Here is a 19,298-nt window from a genome sequence, read left to right as displayed (position 1 = left end):
ACACACATGTATATTTTGTGCTACGAGTTCTTTCTCGCAAACCACGTCTCGACTCCAAGTCCCAGCTGAAGTCCATGCAATCTGTTCCTGGCCTGCTCACAGCTGTTTCGTAAGCAAAATCTCATGAACCCGTTGAGGGCGCCCTAAAACCTACTGAAATAGTATCCTACCTGTTATACCAAAATCATATTCCATAATATTGGAAGTGCAGCATGCCATGTAGCCATGAAAATACGTAATTCTTGCAAAGCATAGTATTTAATCGTTGAAATGTCTTTTAAAATTATATTAACTCGGTCAAGTTTTTTTCCGAAGATCCCAGAAGTACTTCCAATGATCCACTTTGTTTAGCTTTGTAATCAGATTCCCTCTCGTCTTTACAACCTCTTCAAGTCTGAATAAAATATCATTTAAATTAGAAAATTATCTAATTTCTTGAAGTTCAATATATTATTTCAAATATTGTCGAAAAATATATTTTTCATGCCCTCTTACTGATTCAAAATGACAGTATTAACTGCGTAAAAAACACTTTTCATACTGCACTTTTTCCAAATGAGCAAAACTGACTGGCTAAACTCATAATAGATGAGCAGGTGTTTATTATTCACAACTAACTTTTACACGAATGTTTGAATCATATTAGCTGAAGGTATTCTTCCCTTATTACAGCCCAGGATCACATCCCGGACTAGTTCGTATCGTAAGCTTTGTCACCTTGGTAACATCGATGTATTTTGCAGTAGTTCAGTGGATTATTTTAGTTCTGTGTACCCTTTTTAAGATTGTATTTAAAATATCACAGATAATGATAGATATTTACCGATACAAAGTGATAAACTTTATGTTATGTCACAAATAACAAACGGACCACCCACCCTTCATGCTCAGTCGGAAATAAGAAAAACTGTTTTTTTAGAACTCCACAGCAAATAACTATCTAAATAAGCTTAGTTGGCATATTGTTACATGTGGGAGGAAAGTCTGTCCGAATTTATCAGTAACTGAGGGTCCATAGCTGTGGTGTTTTCGGACGGGATTTCTGCCTTTTACGGGCTGGTTTTGACTTTTACGTTATCAGAAGCTCATTAACACAAGGTTGAGAAAACCAAATCTGATTAAAATCCGATGTAGAGATGGGTCGCGGTCTTTTAGTTATCGTATTACGGTCTCTTTTTGCGGTCCTCCCCTCACTACTTGACGTGTTTCAAACAAACCATATTTAGTCCTCCTATACGACAAAAGACGACAGTAATATGACAACGTAAAAGACCGACCCATCTCTACATCGGATTTTACTCAGATTGGTGCCAACCGTGTCTGAAGTACAAGGTTAAAAAATTTACTATTCCAGTACATATTTTCCCCTATATCAATTAATTAATTAATTTCCAAATTATTCCAATATGCTCTTGACCATTCAACTTTTTTAGCTGGCAACATTACCACAGAAGACGTGTAAGTTTGAAAGCACCATAGTGCACATCTGTCGGTATGAACTTGTTTATCAGTTTTATGACGAAATGGTCTTCTATAGACTTCAGTACACGAAGAGGCCATTCACTTCTGTAGGTGCAGTGAAAAAATCGATACGGTGGACACGAAGAAGCGGCGCGCGTGTCAAAGAAGTCGGTGAAATTTTTACATCGAATTCTTCCGACAAATATACTACTGTACCTTCTTACAATAAGCTTATTAGCATACTAGAATTTCAATAGCCCAGACCCTATTCTTCGCTTTTGGCCTTCGTCCACAATGGCGCTGAAGGCCAAAAGCGGAGAATAGGGTCTAGGCTAGTATTTCAAGATATTGAAATCAAATGTGTTTTCAGTGTATTTAAGAGTAAGTATAGCATTTCAAGGAATTGGGGCAAAAATAGTGGGAAAGTAAAAGCTGTTCGCAAATGCCCTCCCATGACGGTTTGAATACTTCCCATCCAATCCACAATCCTCCATTGAAAAACTCCCCAGCGGTGTCCTAAACAAAAGTTCCCCTCTGGCCCGTCAAGATATGGTTTTATCCTTCCCGCTAGAGGGTGTTTAAAATAAAAATACCCCCTCCGATGAGATAAAAGCGATACCACCTGCTCCACCCTTAGGGACGGACTATTAGATCTTGGGAGGGGGTGGTCAAAACAGAAAAAAAATTCAAAGCAAAAAAGTGAGGGAAAAAATCTTCAGACTAGTTCGCAAAATAAAAAAGTAAGAACGTAAAATATTATAAATCTGACAGTTTACTCAGAAAAAAATAGCATATCATGTCTCACTTGGAAAAAAAAATTAAAAATTTACAATTGTTACAAAAAAATATTAACAATCTGATTGTTACCACCCCACCTCCCAAGATCTAATGGTCCGTCCCTCATAGAATAAAATTAAATGCCCTTCCGCCATCACAGGCTAATTAGACATCATTTGTGTTGATTTTTCCAGTTATGATCAAAAATTAATTATGAATATTGATAAATTATTAATATGAATGTTACAGAATAATAAAATCTTGCTTTTGTACAAACAATGTAGAGTAACCGTGATCGTATGTTGCCAAAAGTATTGGAGAGCCTCGTGATAAGATACAGCTGTGGTATTCGGGTGGCTACTTAGATTTTGGGACTCATTTCAAGCATTGCTCTCATCAAACCACATTCAAAAAGTGACGTCGTTTTCGGGTACCCGGGTATGCCTTCTATGACATTGTTGTGCAAAATCACGGTTTGTGGAGGGGCCGTGGTAAAATCACCCCCTAAAAATTGTAAAACACACCGAACAAATGATCTTATCTTTTTTTTTTGCATTGTGAAAAAGATCCCTGCCTTTGTTTTAGAAAAATGTGGAACATGCTTGATACAGTGTGTGTGCTTCTTATAATAATAGCTTTGTTGTAATCGAAAAAACTACTATGTACATCGCAGCTGCAGAAAATAACGAAAATTTCAGTTGTATATGTTTGAGGGCGCTTCAGTTCAAAACGTGAAAGGTCACACAATGCAATATATGCACACCAGCCCGAAGAGTTCAGTCATCCTCATCAATGATACAAGTAGGACGCCTTGTGCTGTATGCGGTTTGTACTAGGGGAATCCTCGTTCTTCACAGCGGATGTAGGCTCGAGGGTACGACTAGGTATCTGTCGGAAGCTTCTGGTGTTGGTGAAAACAGGTAAGTGTTCGCGAACTGTTTCCTGTCGGCAGTAAACAAGAAAGGGGTGATTGTTGGGAATGTCTTGGAATGTGAGTTGTGTCGTGTATTACCCCCTTCCTGTCCACCTTAAGTGACCTTCATGGTCAGTGAACAAAACTCGAACAGCCTTGTGTCAGGTACTTGTGTACCAGAGTCTACACAACGTTGACTTTCCATGGAACTGGTGAACCCAAGGACCCTCTGGTCAAGTGACCGGAGTTTTTTTTTGTTCTGGGTTGTCCTCGATAGGATGCATGCTGCTACTGCTTCCTGTCAGTGGCTGCATGCCGCGTGATGTAAAAATCGTGAACTGTTGAATGTAGCCAGTGTGTATTTCTTATGACCCCGTACTTGTAACTTTAATACTATTACTCAACGTAGTTGCACGCATGCTGTATGACCAGCATATATTCTTGGATTTCTGCAACTACTGTCTTTTCATACAGAAACAATAACATCGCTTTCATCTTTTTCCTGACAAGTTGTACGTTACTGGTACCTGCGCACCCCCACCCCCGGTCATCAGAGAATCCGTTCTTTCCGAGACAAATGTATTAGTTGTGTTCGCACACCATTCCTTTAGGAGGTGTGGTCAACTGACGAGGAACATACTCTGAAATTGAAAGTTATTTCCAATTAATATAGAGGTTGATAAACCAACTTTTGTGCCAACAGAAGAGGTTATGATTGAACCAAGTTATAACAAAAGGACCAGTCAAATTTCATATCATCCAAACATATTTGACATAAAACATTCACTGTACTGGTTAACCAATTTTGTAGTTTCACCACAATTACTGTAAATTCAACAACAAATATTTTGGTTATTTCAGGGTTTAATAATGTGTTGCGCAATGTTTTCTGTCAAATGTATGTTAACATCAATTTAGCTCCTAGGTAACAGATACACTGGCAGAAATAGAAAAAAAAATTATCATAAATAAAACAGACCAGTCACCAGTGCAGTGTAGATGTTTGATGCACAAAGTGCCTCATATTACACTCTTGGTTCACATATGTTAATTTTGTAAGATTTATATTTGTAGTGCCTTCATCTCCAGTTTACATCTGTATGAAAATGAACAATTCTCTCTAGAGAGTGAAATAATTCATATTCAGAAACCTACAAACAATAAAAGAAATCATAATCCACATTTAAATCAAAACTCCAAAATACATAATTCTTTGAAGTTGATGTAGGAGATTGCAGTGGCAAAGATTTGTTGTGTAAGATTTGAGATTAAAAATAAAAAACAGGAACAATACCAACGTGGAAGTCCAGTGACATATTTTCATTTAGTGCACGATTGTTTTCAGAGAACAGGAAATTGATCCATTCATATAAAATGCGATCTCTGACACTCTACCCATAGTTGGGCCATTTTCCTTTCAAATTTCACAAATCTAATGAGTTTATCATAGTTTAATTATTGCATTAAAAGACATGCATGATCTCCTCAAAAATTCACAAAATGGTATAAAACATCAATTTTGGATTGTACAAATTTTACGACAGCTGTTGGCTTTTTATGAGTCATGTATATATAGTCACTACAATGAAATTATAAGAGCTTTATTTGATAGTTTTAGATGAAAGATAGAAGTTGCTAATAGTGAGTATACCCACGTTTGTTGTGAATTTGTCCTGTCTTGTAATTTTTGCTTTACCGCACTCCCCAAATGTGTTGTTGAGCTATAAAATAAAGTATAAAAAGGTACATATTAATTGTAAGTATGTACATTACACTTTCCAAAGTAGATGAAAAATATTACTTAATGATCACCTGATGAAGGCTTTGAACATTGAGGATTTCTCATGATGTCAGACAAGCTTTTTTCTAACAAAAAATGTTCAATTAGATTTGGTATCATATTTGCTGTACGATGTGAATCCTGTGTCGGCTATGAGTCATACTTATGTGCAAGTCATTGTCCTTCTTGTACCAGAAGGCTTCATTTTGACTGAACACATTTCCAGAATCAGAAATTTATGTGATATTTCTTCAGTGTTCAAAACTTGTTTAAGAATATCTGTTGACAGACTTGTATGTGTTTAATATCATTGTAGAGTCAGCAGGCATCAAGGACAGTGGATCTGGTTTGATGTAATTGTTAATCTAGGGAATCTGGGTTACAGTTGGAATATTCTTTTAGATATTCTGTTAACAGAGTCTTCAAGAATTTAAATCCCCCACTCAATTATCAGATTTATCTAATACAAATATTATTTACTTGATAAAATATTCAATTGAAAACAAAAGACTGACAAACTGTTAATGGGCTGTTGAAACATTCGCTAATGTGAGAACCTTGGATTGAGAAGGGCACCTTTAAGGTAAAATGCGCCTCAAAATTGATTTAGTCTTGAACTCTTGCTCAAACTTGCCATAAAGAGACATTAAAACAGTTCTTTGGGAAATGCAGAATATCAAGGGTCAACATGCAAAATTTGATCCCAGAGAAAACAAATTACCCAATATTTACTGGCACTTGAAATTCAAAATGGCTGCCACCCTGTATTAACTCTATGGGGGAAAAATAAAATCTTTGATTCACAAAAATAATCCAATGAAAACTGTATTCACTCCACAAGCTTCAAAATGATCCCTACAAGTGGTAGCCTAAATAGGAATTGTAAAATTTTTAGAGTCCCAATATCTGTCTCAGAGGGGCCTTCTACCTTTAAGGGGAAAATATTGGCGAGTCTGACGTAATTTGGTGATTTACTGATATTTGCTTATTATTAACTAACTTAACAGTAACCGTATTGTCAGGCAACAAGTACAGTATGATACTTGTAATCTTGCTATAAATGACTTGGTGCTCTGTTAGATATTTTGCCATAGTCACTTCTTGAAGTCCCTGTAAGTTCTCCAGCTATACTTTGATCACTCACTGTTCTTGAGATGTGTTGCTGAATTCTGTCTGATCAATGTCATACACAGATAATGTGTATAGGCAAATGTTACATCCATTGTACATGATAAGGGATATTTGCAGAAAGGTTTATGTGTACCTCAGTTCTGTATGACAACTTCTTGCCTCAATACGCCACACTTTAAAGGTTATCATGCGGCATTCCCCATCTGTATAAACTATAAGGAAGTGTAAGCCACAAGTATTTAAGTTTGTAAGGTTTACTCTGTGACTGTGTGGTCAAGATGGATTTTCATCTGTATCAGTAGATGAGCAAGTTGCTTAGCAACTGTGCTATGCACAGTCATTCCTGCAAGCAGATGTCTGAGTTTTGGAATGCAAGCATCACTCTTTGCTGACATCGATGTCTTTTACTGCCTAGGAGAGCATATTTCCGGAATGGACAAATGTTTCAATTTATTTGCAAAATACTTTTCATGCAACTGAGAATTTACTGAATCTGAAATATTGTGTCCCTTTGGCATAGTATCTACATGTATGGGTTGATACAGATGTCTCCATTTGCCAGGAATTCTTGTTTGCTGGTACAGTCTAGCTGTAGATAATAAGTGGCTTGTTGCTGTTTCTCTTACTATTGACATGTCTATGTGGATTTAGGTTTTCAAATAAAGAAAAACAAGCTCATCATTATCAGAGTATACATGTAACACTAGGACAGACTATATTTGAATATTACGTGTTGCTAGGCAACATATCTTCACAATGAAAGGTTGGATGATTCATGCCAATCAACTTTAGTGTTTGTAAAGTTTCTAAATTATGGATTTTACAACAATTTTGGAAAGGTGTCATCAAATTGATGCATGTGATTTTAATATTGAATGATAATACATGGACTTTTGAATAAAGAACTCAAACTATTTTCTCTTTCAGTGTTGAATTTACAATGTAAGATAAATAACCATATATTGATGCAGTTTCATTGAGGTGTACTGTTGCCTGTAAAAAATATCATGATGGAAGTTACGTGTTTAAAACTGTCAACACTTTGACATTAATGCTGCAAAGAGGTCAAAGTTCAGCTCTGATGTCTCCCATTGCATGGACTGCAGTGAATAGAAATAATATCTCCACAAACATGGAACAAAAATTAGTTAAAAATTAGTAAAGCATCTTGCCCCAAAGTTGTTTTCTGTGTATTGGTATGTGGGAAAGTTAACCAGGTGTACCGCTTACTGTCAATAAAACTTCTGCCATCAACAGCCGACATATTTCAAAGCTTTACTTTGGGAAGTTTTAGTTTATCATCTTGAAGACAGTGTCTCTTGTGTTAATAGTCCTGTATGTTTGTTCGTAAACCTCTTTGAAATTCAAGCTGCGTAAATTATCTTGAAAAGATTTTACAGAATCAAAGCAACTTTTATGAACCTGGATAGGGTATTCACTGTGTCATCAATGATGTAACAAAATATTTACAGAGTGCTTTGCAAGACCAGGCATAATAGAGCTTTGAAATTTAACTGCGGTGTTTATTGCAAGCTTTACGAGATCCTAAGGCTAACAGATGTTCCCTTTTCAACCCAGTATGAGCTTTATTGTTCAAGGGTTGTAGGCAGACATTATACATGTACGACTGAAGAGTTCCGCTGGAATTAAAGAAGTATGAAAAGTTCTGGAACTAAAGAAGTATATCGATTCAAGGCAAGCATATGAAAATAGGGAAGAAACATTGCAAATTTTTATCAATATTTTCCTTCTATTTATTGCAAAAAAATTCATTATAGACAGGAATGTAGAAAATTGCCTGCAACCAGCAAAAACAACCGGCTGTCAGCTAAAATTTACCGGCTGTGAAAATTATTAGTTTAATAAAAAATCAAGGACATTTTGCACAATTTTACTGTGCTTACACACTACTTGTAACTGCCTATACTTTTATTTTTGCCAATGGTAACCACAATTTTCTACATCCCTGATATAGAGCCTGTTGCGTTCAAGATGATTAGGTCTCAAGTATTTATGGATACATGTATTAAGGGTTACACATACCTTGTTTCTAAAGCCATTTTGATTAATTAGATTTTGCCAAAGGCTGAATAAATAAGATTATCCATTGTTAACATGGAGATGATTGCCTTAAGCAACAGAATGATCTCGAGGTGTTGATTTCTTGAATGTCATCTGTTGTCTGTAGTATGTATTTAGCATGTATTTCTATCCTGAATTTTTTTTAAAAAAGTAATGTTGTTAGTGAAGTATTTATTTCAAAGACCAGCTCAGGTACACTTGGACAATTAAGTGATGGAAGTTTTGTCATGTATTATTAACATGTAATTATATTAATGGTGCAGTCGCCTTGGAACCAAATAACAAAATCATTTATTAAGCCCTTCAAAATGTTATGGAAATAATATGCCCTGTCAGACTTAATTTGTATACCCAGGGTCCATGTTATGCTTTCTACGTCAAATTTATCTATATCTGTACATGGCTTAGAATAAACTACATATTATGTATTTGTACCATTATTGACATTTGTAACAATGTGCTGTATGTTCATCTGTGTGTATGTGTATGTATGTGTGTGTGTGTGTGTGTGTGTGTGTGTGTGTGTGTGTGTGTGTGTGTGTGTGTATGAATGCCTGACACTAGTAATGATTGTTCGATTCAAGTGCAAATTTTCTTCCCTTACCCTAGAATTCTGTGTCTGGGTAATCAGCCATTTTTCATTTTCCTTTGACAGTCATGCCTGACACTTAGTAATGCTTGTTCGATTAAAATGCAAATTTTCTGCCCTTGCAGCCCTAGAATTCTTTGTCTGTGTATTCAGCCATACCTTGGACAGTCGGTCATATATCAGTTCAGTTCTTTTGTGCTTTCGTTGATTTATGCTCTTGTGATAGCTGTGTAGTTTACTTTAAGTGGGTGAGTGCATTGCCATTTTTTGCCAAGTATCACTGTCCACATGGCATCAAGTACCCAGTAAAGTGGTACACCTGTTATCAAAAGATAAACGTGTAGTTGTAAACATCCAGCAAACTATTTTTAGCAGTACAGATATCAAGTGATGATAAAAAGATATATATAGGGAACTCACAGATCTGCAAACAGAATAATTGGTTTCTGAATTATGATGTGTCATGTGACCTGCTATTACTCGGATCACAGTCCCTTCATCCACCGTGCTTGGACCAAGAAATGTCAAATTGACAGTTGTAGATAATTTATTGATGGGGGTTAAAGAAATATAAAATTGCAAGGGGAGGGAGGGGGAGAGAGGGGAAGAGAGGAGCATCCATTGTTATATGGTACATGTATAATACTAAAAATATCAACACTGTCAACACATGTTGCCAGTTACAGGGGCTAAAAATTTTGACCAATGTGTGGGTATCAAGGCTTGCAGTCTGTTCATCGGTAACTGCTCAGCAAAATTTAACTTTGGTTGAGTGGAAGTAGTCCCTGATGTGAGAACCAGGTGGCTGGACTTTCTCTATCACCGGGATCACAGTGTGTTTGTGATCGTACCAGCCATTACACATTATTAAGTTTGTTAGATATTTTGTGTACATTTACATGCCTGTATTGGACTGACGTTTGCATACCATTTAGTGAGAAACTGCAAAATTTGCAAGCAGGTTAAAAAATGATAAGATTATTCTCATGAATGCACGATGGTACAAAATAATGACTGAAAACCCTACTTCCCAAAAACATGTTTCAAAAATTTTCCTAGAAATGATCACCTCACAATTTATCTCTGTGTGGTTATTTTATATCAGTTATGCAAATCTATTTTTAGTCCCCACGGACACCGTCCGGGGGGACTTATAGGTTTGGTCATGTCCGTGCGTGTGTGCGTCTGTGCGTGCGTGCGTGCGTGTGTGCGTCCGTCCGTTCACGCAGATATCTCAGAGATGCCTGAAGCGATTTCATTCAAACTTGGTACAAGGATTACTTCATATGTCATACAGATGCACGTCAATTCGTTTTGTGATACGATCCAATATGGCTGCCAGGCGGCCATTTTATTACAATTTTTTCATGTACAGAGCCATAATTCAGGCATGTTTCAACTGATTTTATTCAAAGTTGGTACAAGGACATTGACCAATGTCATAGATATGCACATCGATTCTTTTTGTGATACGATCCAATATGGCCGCCGTGCGGCCATTTTGTTACGATTTTTTCATGTATAGAGCCATAACTCAGGCATATCTCAACCAATTTCATTCAAAATTGGTACAAGGACATTGACCTATGTCATACATATGCACGTGAATTTGTTTTGTGATACGATCCAATATGGCCGCCAGGCGGCCATTTTATTACGATTTTTTCATGTACAGAGCCATAACTCAGGCATGTTTCTACAGATTTTATTCAAAGTTGGTACAAGGACATTGACCAATGTCATAGCTATGCACATCAATTTGTTTTGTGATACGATCCAATATGGCCGTCGTGCGGCCATTTTGTTACGATTTTTTCATGTACAGAGCCATAACTCAGGCATATCTCAACCAATTTCATTCAAAATTGGTACAAGGACATTGACCTATGTCATACATATGCACGTCAATTTTTTTTGTGATACGATCCAATATGGCCGCCAGGCGGCCATTTTATTACGATTTTTTCATGTACAGAGCCATAACTCAGGCATGTTTCTACAGATTTTATTCAAAGTTGGTACAAGGACATTGACCAATGTCATAGCTATGCACATCAATTTTTTTTGTGATACGATCCAATATGGCCGCCGTGCGGCCATTTTGTTACGATTTTTTCATGTACAGAGCCATAACTCAGGCATATCTCAATCAATTTTATTCAAACTTGGTACAAGGACATTGACCAATGTCATAGCTATGCACATCAATTTGTTTTGTGATTCGATCCAATATGGCCACCATGTGGCCATTTTATTACGATTTTTTCATCTCCTGAACTCAACTCAGACATGTATCAAGCGAATTTATTCACAAGTATTTTTATCACAGACCTAATGAAGAGGACTCTATCCTCTCTGAGGACCTGTAATCAAAGCACTTATTAACAAGTGGGGACTGTGTCATCAACGATGACTTGTTAATAAACAAATGTGACATTCAGGTTTAGAATTCAGAAAATTTGACCCAGCATTAAATAAATTTTTTTATTGAACTGAATTCATAAGATTACGATGTAGTCAGGAAAACATGCAGAACAATTCATAACACAGAAAAGCATGTCAAACTCTATGAAGTCTGAAGGACAATCCATTGACCTCTGTTCCCAGCTACCTGCAGCATACATTTTCCTTTTCTCTAAAAATAGTTTTTAATGCTTCCTTTTTAGTTACCGGAAAATCTAACTACAGCGTGAACTCAGAAACCCAATGTACTTGTTTCATATTTCAAAGGGGGATGATGCAACTTTTTGTTTGGAAAAGTTTCATTGTTAAAATTCATTTTTTTTTTCTGCACACAGGTGCCATACATCATGAACAATGATGTTGACTATGGTCACCTGAGAAACAATGGCCTTGACAACACTAGTAACCATAGCAACTATGATTCGGATGATATGGAACTGCCCAAGGTTAAAAAATGGAGATTTGTGGAAGTCCTCGGCACTGGCAGATATGGCACTGTGTCATTGCTGAAACACAGGGTGAGAATCTTTCATATGTCTTGTTATTCATGTGCATATTTGTAAGTGAGGTGAAGATATAACTTTTTAGGTGGCCTGTTGAAGGACCAGTAATTGTAACTTTTGATGATCTTATTCACTCCCAAAGGATGTTGAAAAACCCACTATATTGCTTGTCAATTTAGCCTCTGTACTGGTATATGTGTAAAATGCACTGTTATTGTTCACATTTGAATTCTAGTCCAACCACAATTCACCTGTCAACAAAAACAACACAGTTACACATCCATTGGCCGAGTTGACAAGCTGAATACTGTGTGTTATCAACATGCTTTGGGGAGTAGAACAAGAAATTATGGTTGACATTAAAAACAATAATTGTGAAAAAATGATCAAAAGTTAGCATTACTAGCCCTTTAAAAGAACCAGCTGAATACCCATTTTCTTGTGTAGCAGTCTAAAATTGTCCTAGAAAACAATAGGATTTGGCTAAACCATTGTGAAAAAAGGGCTATGCCCTAAGTTAGGTTGATTTTATCTCCCTCTTCCTGTTTTGCTTCTGCTTATAGATAAATATCTTAATCTGACTAATTCCCTTTGGTCAAAAATGTGGATTGAAAAATTTGCAGAAGTGAGCAAGATGGAATAAAACTGATAAATATCGTACATGCAGTGAAGTAATTGATCGATTACATTCAATTACTTCCTGGTGAGTGAGTTAACAGTAATGGAATCATTTGCTGAAAGGCTTACTAAAAATTATCTGGAAATTTATTGATTAATTTTGCGGTGTTGTCATAACACCAAAGACTGATTTATAAATTGATCTTATAAATGCTAAGCAGTATTTGCTCATGCTGCTTTCATAGGTAGGAATGCAAATATCCTTTGTTACCGTTAGAAATGTATGCACAGAAAATAAAGTGATTTCTGTGAAAAAATGGATGTGATAAAAGTTCACCAATGGAATTGAATAACTGTAGCCATGCAGCATATATTTGTTATTAAATAACAAGTAAGGTTTTTATAAATTATTTAGAACATTTCTGTTCTACATGTAAATGTAGTATGTGTGTGTCTCAAAATTGAAAAGACTAAAAATTTGGCTCAAAATTTCCTCAACAGAGCGTTCAAACATTATTTTAACAAATCAAGAATAAAAATCAAGGGTTTCCACACGACCAAATTACCCGCTATTTACCAATATTTAAAATTCAAGATGGCTGCCATCCCTGTGTTTACTCTACATGTGTGGGGGAAATTACATTTTTGATTTTCACAAAACTCAGATGATGAAATCTTTCCTTACTCCAAGAGCTTCAAAATTAGCCCCACAAGCTTAATAAACCAAGAAAGAATTGTAAATATTTGAGAGGCCAAGTATTTGCCCTGAGGTGCATTCTACCTTAAACAGAACAAATCTTTTAATTTCTATCAATCATTGGAATGTCATAAAAATATTACTATATTTACTTTCATATTTTAAAATTGTATTGCTCAGAGGTTTACAGTTTGCACATATTGACTGGCCATGAGGGCAACAGCATACGTCTGTACCCCGAGGGACTGTGAGTCACCCCCAAAAACAGACTGTTTCCCAAGGCCTACGGCCTTGGGAAACAGTCTGTTTTTGGGGGTGACTCACAGGCCCGAGGGGTTAAAGACGTATGCTGTTGCCCTAATGGCCAGTCAATATGTGTTTTGTAACACACCTCATCCGAACGTACCATACACAAAAGTTGTCGCATGTAAGCTATATGATGTAATATGTTGGAGAAAAAGGTTTTGCCGACAGGGTCGCAATACCTCTGCAAAACGTTCAATGCGCCTTTGATTATCGTCTTCGTTCGTTTCGAGTTCTTGTTTGAAACCAGAGCATTCAGTTCTTCTTCAGAAAGTAGGATAAACCGAGAAATTTCTCGACTATCGTTTCGCTCGTCCGCAGACGGCATCTTTGTTTACATTCCAGTTCGCGCATGCGCCAATGTTTTTTTGACGTCAGCGGGCATCATTTTTCGGAACTGATGCCTGGCAGGCAACAGTTCCGACAAATGATGCCTGATGACGTCGTTTACGTGGATCAGCACAAAAAGAACGCATCCCACGTGACTGTCAATTGGCGAATTAGAACACAGACTGCGGATGAGGTGTGTTACAGTTTGCGTTGTACTGGTAGATAGATTATACACGTTAAAAAACATGTTTGCTGTACTTTCCATTAAAAATACACTGCAGAGATTCCACTATTCTTAAAACTGTCTTACCACCAGATGAAGTGATCTTTTTTTAGTTCAAAATAGGTTTTGAAATAAATATATAGTGGTAGATAAATAGATAAAAAATATTAAAATGCAACATTTGTTACAGCAGCGCCCTCTATGGTAAGATTTGATATAGGTACCGATGTCTGTTCATGGGTTTAGACTCAATGATTCTACTCTGAAGTTTAAAAAGACAAGCAGTGTTCTACGACTCGATACGCCCGAAAGATTATGTGACGGCGGTACAAACAAACCCACATGTACAAATGCGTATAGAAATACATGTATTTCTGTGGCTGTTTGTGTACATGGTTTTGTATGTACCTTTGTCCAATGGAATTCCAGGTTTAACACATTAAAGATGCATTCCACTTTGCATGAAGGATTTTAAAATCATTACACAGAGCTTGATTGAGTTGCATATATTATTTCTCACAAATAGTTCAAATGCATACCAGGTATGACAATGACACACTAAAAGTATAGATCATCATATTGAAATACAACAGATTTATGTTTAATATGAAGTGGTTTATTTTTGTCCCAAGTTTTAGATCTTTGTATAGTCCTGTTATGATTCAACATTATTCCTAGCTTTTCTAGTATTCATGTTTAATCAAGTAAGTTGTGTCGTTTCTATTCAGCAATTTGGTTACAAAGTAGCCCTGAAGGAACGAAGCAAAGCAGTAAACGATAAAACAATGGTGCACTGGAGAAGAGAAGTGGAAATTGTACAAACACTTGAACATGAGAATGTTGTCAAGGCGTTGCATGTTGTTGAACTCCTGGAGAAGTCTGAAGATGGCGAGGTTTCAAAACTTCCACTAGAATATTGCAATGGTGGTGACCTGAGGAAGGTAGGAAAAGGTCAATTTTTGATGCATACTAGGGAGATTTGAAATGTCATCGAAGTGATATATTTTGATTTATTAAAAGAAGCAGAATAATTCAGAATGTTGATGAATTTTTCTTCCTGTACATGCATTGAATTGATGATTGATTCTAAAACAAATATCCTGATCAATTCCATTTTTGTACAAAAAAATACTCAACACCAAATATGTAACATGTTTTCACGATGAAAATTTCATAAATATTTTTTCTGTCCCCTGGTGGAGGTACATCCTTTTAAAGAATTCGCTTGATAAATTATTATAGTTTGTGTGTTGTTAACATTTTTTCCTATAATGATTGTAATATTTTCCAGCTGTGTGATTTATACAGATACCTATATTGCCCTGTCTCTTCTGACAGAAAACTCATAAAGATTATTGTGTAATGTAATTTTCTACTGTCCGAGAAACTGAAATTATAATTTCATTTATATACAATGTGTACATTCATTGTATATGAATGCTTGGTAATAAATATAGGCATGCTGTTTCAACATTGCTAGGAGATATACTTAGCAACCATAATTAAAATACATTGTGTCATGAAGTACCTGATGGAAGTATCTGTGAATTCCTGTACTTCAGAATAAATGGTGAATTTCATTATAAATACTTTTTCTGCATAACGTTGGCAGGTCTTGCGGAAACCAGAGAATTGCTGTGGACTCCAGGAACCAACCATCAGGGACTTGGTCAGTCAGTTAGCTGCTGCTATAGAATATTTACATAACAATAAAATTATGCATCGGGATATCAAACCAGAAAATATCACTTTACATTATGCAGAAGACAACAAGGTATGAACTTGTTCTAATTACGCTGAGTTTTACGTACATAGAGGGCGCTCTTGATGGAATCTAGTCTGGTTCCCTGCCCCTTTCTACCGCTGGCTGCGCTGTGCTAATGAAAAGGTATGCACCAGCCATTTTGCATAGATTTTGGGCAAAATGGTGAATGGGCGTGGTGCCTGATATCAGGCTGGAATGTTCGAAATGAATGTGCCCTTGACAGTCACTCAGCAACAAGGCAAGGCAGTCACCATCAACACAAGCCTTCAAAAAACAATCTCTTTCAGTATGAAACTGTATGAGGTGAAGTATATTGGCAATTGACTTCTGAAAGTGCGTTATTCATCAGAAATGATAACAATTGAGTTTTTGTTGAACAACATAATGACAGTGCAGCAGACACCTGTACACTGGGGCAGACAACACCCATGAAACTTTATTAGCCAATCAACATGTTCAATACTGTCGTCCAATCACAGCTGTGGATAGAATGGCACATACCTGACACTTTTCGTTAGAAAGGAGGCAGGGAACCAGACTTGATGGAATCATGCTAAGCGTACGCTTTCTGTTTTTGTACAAGAACTTACATTGTATGATCACATGAGTGCAAAAATATACTTGATATTGAACCCTAATCCTGCCAGTCAGTCTCGCTTCCCCATCTGCCAAGTCTGTTAACAGGCATATTGAGCCAAATCTATATGTATTTTCACCCACTTTGCTTCGCATGTTATAGCAGGTGGGGTTAGTAAAAATCATTATGTATTCAGTAGGCCTTCAAATGTTCAAGTCTTTGTTAATGTGCAACATATAGGCCCAGACATGTTATGCCTGACTGGTTTTAACCAACTTGACCTGATGTTGACAAATGAACTTGATAGGGTAAGGGTTAAAAGTGTATTAAGAACCAGTCTTTAAATTTCTTGTAATTAGAGTATGTGTGATGTACTTAAAGCTGATTGAACTTGCAAACAAAGCAATTTTCTACACCTGCAAACTTAACAGCTACTCATTAAATGTATCTTTGATGATGTACACCATTAGTCTACTTGTACAGTAATGTTCTCTGTAATTCAGGCTGCTGAAGAGATTTTTAATGCTTTCATATATCAACAATTCATGTATTTGGAGATAAAAATACCATGAGTTGAAGAGAGGTGACAAATAGTTTTCTTGTATGATCAACTGTCGCCAAAGTAACTGTACTAATTACCCCACCTGTTTTATCATTTTGACATACAATTCTAGATGAACTTTAAGATGAAAAGCTGCGAAATAGGTGCAAAGTTAGAGTACTTCAGTTATCTGATTTCTTAATGAAATAGCTGGAATGATGTTGCTTATTGAAGATCTCTAGCTTTGTGTAAATTTCCATGACTTTACAGCTTGTAAGTTCTTTGCACAAATGATCACACTTTTGTTTCCCGACACAGGTTGTATACAAGCTGACAGATTTTGGTTATGCTGTTAGGTGGTCAGAAGAACCAACATCAAGGGAGCTAGTCGGTACAATACAGTACCTGGTGAGTTTTGTGTTTGCTCATTTGAAAGTGAAGTTTGCTTGTACCTCCGAGCTCACTGTCAAGTTCACCCTACATGGCTTTCAAACAAACAGACAGACAGGCAGATATTTCAGTATTTTTAGCCATGTAAAACAGAAGGTAATATGTTGCCAACCGATGATAAAATGCAGGAAAAAAATAGTTTCATTATACCTCAGACACAAGTGAACAAAATCATGAAACAAAGGGGAAATGTAGTTGAAACATGATTTTAGTGACAAATTAGTGTTCCTCTCTCTTCTTCCTCAATACCAGTAATTGAGTGAAACCCATTAGTAGATATCATGGTATATGTCTAATAGGCTTGAAATTATAAAAGATAGGTGTCTGTAAGAAACAGCAAAACCGCAGCAGGACATTGTCATTAATAATTCAATTAATTTAAACCTGCATTATCTTTGGCAAAAGGAAATACTGGTAACTTGTCTGCAGTCCCAATATGCCATAATTGACCCAATACGTAATAATAACCTAATGCGTAATATCATCTAACCCAATATGTAATACCGTGGCAGTGTGTAATAACGCTTGATCCAATATGTAAATTACAGAATGGATTAAGCATTATTACATATGAATATAAATACTGAGCACTTCCAAAGAATATGTGGTTTCACCTGGAGTTGAACCCAGGTCTACAGCATCAGCGCTTAGCACAGAAAACATAGACAAGACCTGTATGTCATCTTGCCTTCCATATATAAAAACATGGTTTGGTAACCCACTATGATATTGGTATCCTGGCCATGCCTTCTGTGTATGCTTAGATTCAACATCCACATTACTCAGCTTATGACTTGAATTCTCTGCAAAAACAAACTGGTCTTCTATTAAACCCCAACAAGCATAATTACATATTGGGTTAGTTCACGTGTTTACATTTACAACATATCATCTGTTATCATCTCAATCTAGGCACCTGAAATGCACGGCAGCAAGGATTACTCACATGCTGTAGACTATTGGTCATTTGGAACTGTCATATTTGAGTCCATTATCGGACAGCGTCCCTTTGCACCCCAGTGTTCATATCCAGAGTGGTGAGTAAGTTTATAATACAATCAGTGTTTTTGCTAAGATTTCATTATGAAGGTACATGTATTTGATTTGATTGCAATGCAATCTTTTTGGCATACCTAACATAACTCTGGTATAGTGTTTTAAGGTCAGCACGGCACATCAAAACACTACACTTAAAGGGAGAGGGTCATCGGAACTCTACTCAAAGGTTGCTGGGGATCCCTACGACGATATAGACACTGTATCTAGGGTACGTTGGCGAGTGATGAAAGTCAAAACATGTTGTTTACAATGAATATTGTAAAATTTAAATGTTTCAGCTATGTTGATGTGATTCATCTAGATATCATGCATAAATACATTGTTTGTAAACAAGAAGTCTCACATGTGCAGTTCCAACGACCCCTCCTTTAACAAAAACGTGCATAATATAATACTCTGTTGCTTTCAAAGGCCCTTGTCCCATATTAGTATGCAAATTATATAATCCAAGTCCTGTGTATGTATATGATATCTACAGTCTACACAATGTAGTCAGATTTCTAGCAATAGTACAGGTCAAATGTAACAGTACTGGCCAGACTGAATAGAATATTCCTGCCGGCCAAAATACAACATCCAATTCAGACTGAATAGAACATCCCAGTCAGACTAAATAGAACATCCCAGCCAGACTGAATAGAACATCCCAGTCAGACTGAATAGAACATCCCAGCCAGACTGAATAGAACATCCCAGCCAGACTGAATAGAACATCCCAGCCAGACTGAATAGAACATCCCAGCCAGACTGAATAGAACATCCCAGCAGAACTGAATAGATCATCCAGACTAAATAGAATGCCTCACAGAAATCTCCTTTAACAGCTTTGAATTCAATTTTTTGTTAAGGTGTCTTGTGCATGATCTTATTTCAGTTACTCATTGGATGACTCATTCTGCATCAAACTTTTATTTTGTTATGAACACTGGTAACTTTATTTTGGATTTTCTTTGAATCATTCAGTACAAAACGGGATCAGGTCATTTTCTTCCCCATTGTAAAATAACACATTAAAGCAAATAGGCTGTAAATTACA

General features: G+C 36.5%; 1 protein-coding gene across 1 annotated transcript in view; it reads left to right on the top strand.

Moving 5' to 3' along the window:
* The first annotated feature begins 2,972 nt into the window (after positions 1-2,972).
* The window catches only part of LOC139122686 (inhibitor of nuclear factor kappa-B kinase subunit alpha-like), a 28,705-nt gene continuing 12,379 nt past the window's right edge, over positions 2,973-19,298 (top strand). Inside the window, exons 1-6 of the mRNA XM_070688302.1 lie at positions 2,973-3,158; positions 11,532-11,714; positions 14,599-14,811; positions 15,483-15,644; positions 17,072-17,161; positions 18,116-18,240. Coding sequence (XP_070544403.1) covers positions 11,544-11,714; positions 14,599-14,811; positions 15,483-15,644; positions 17,072-17,161; positions 18,116-18,240 — 761 coding nt within the window. The 5' untranslated portion in view covers positions 2,973-3,158; positions 11,532-11,543. The remainder of the gene's footprint in view (positions 3,159-11,531; positions 11,715-14,598; positions 14,812-15,482; positions 15,645-17,071; positions 17,162-18,115; positions 18,241-19,298) is intronic.

The sequence above is a fragment of the Ptychodera flava genome, chromosome 22 (assembly GCF_041260155.1).
Source record: "Ptychodera flava strain L36383 chromosome 22, AS_Pfla_20210202, whole genome shotgun sequence".
NCBI classification, from domain to species: domain Eukaryota; kingdom Metazoa; phylum Hemichordata; class Enteropneusta; family Ptychoderidae; genus Ptychodera; species Ptychodera flava.
Note: the sequence above shows the minus strand (reverse complement) of the source record. Positions and strands in the feature narration are given on the sequence as shown.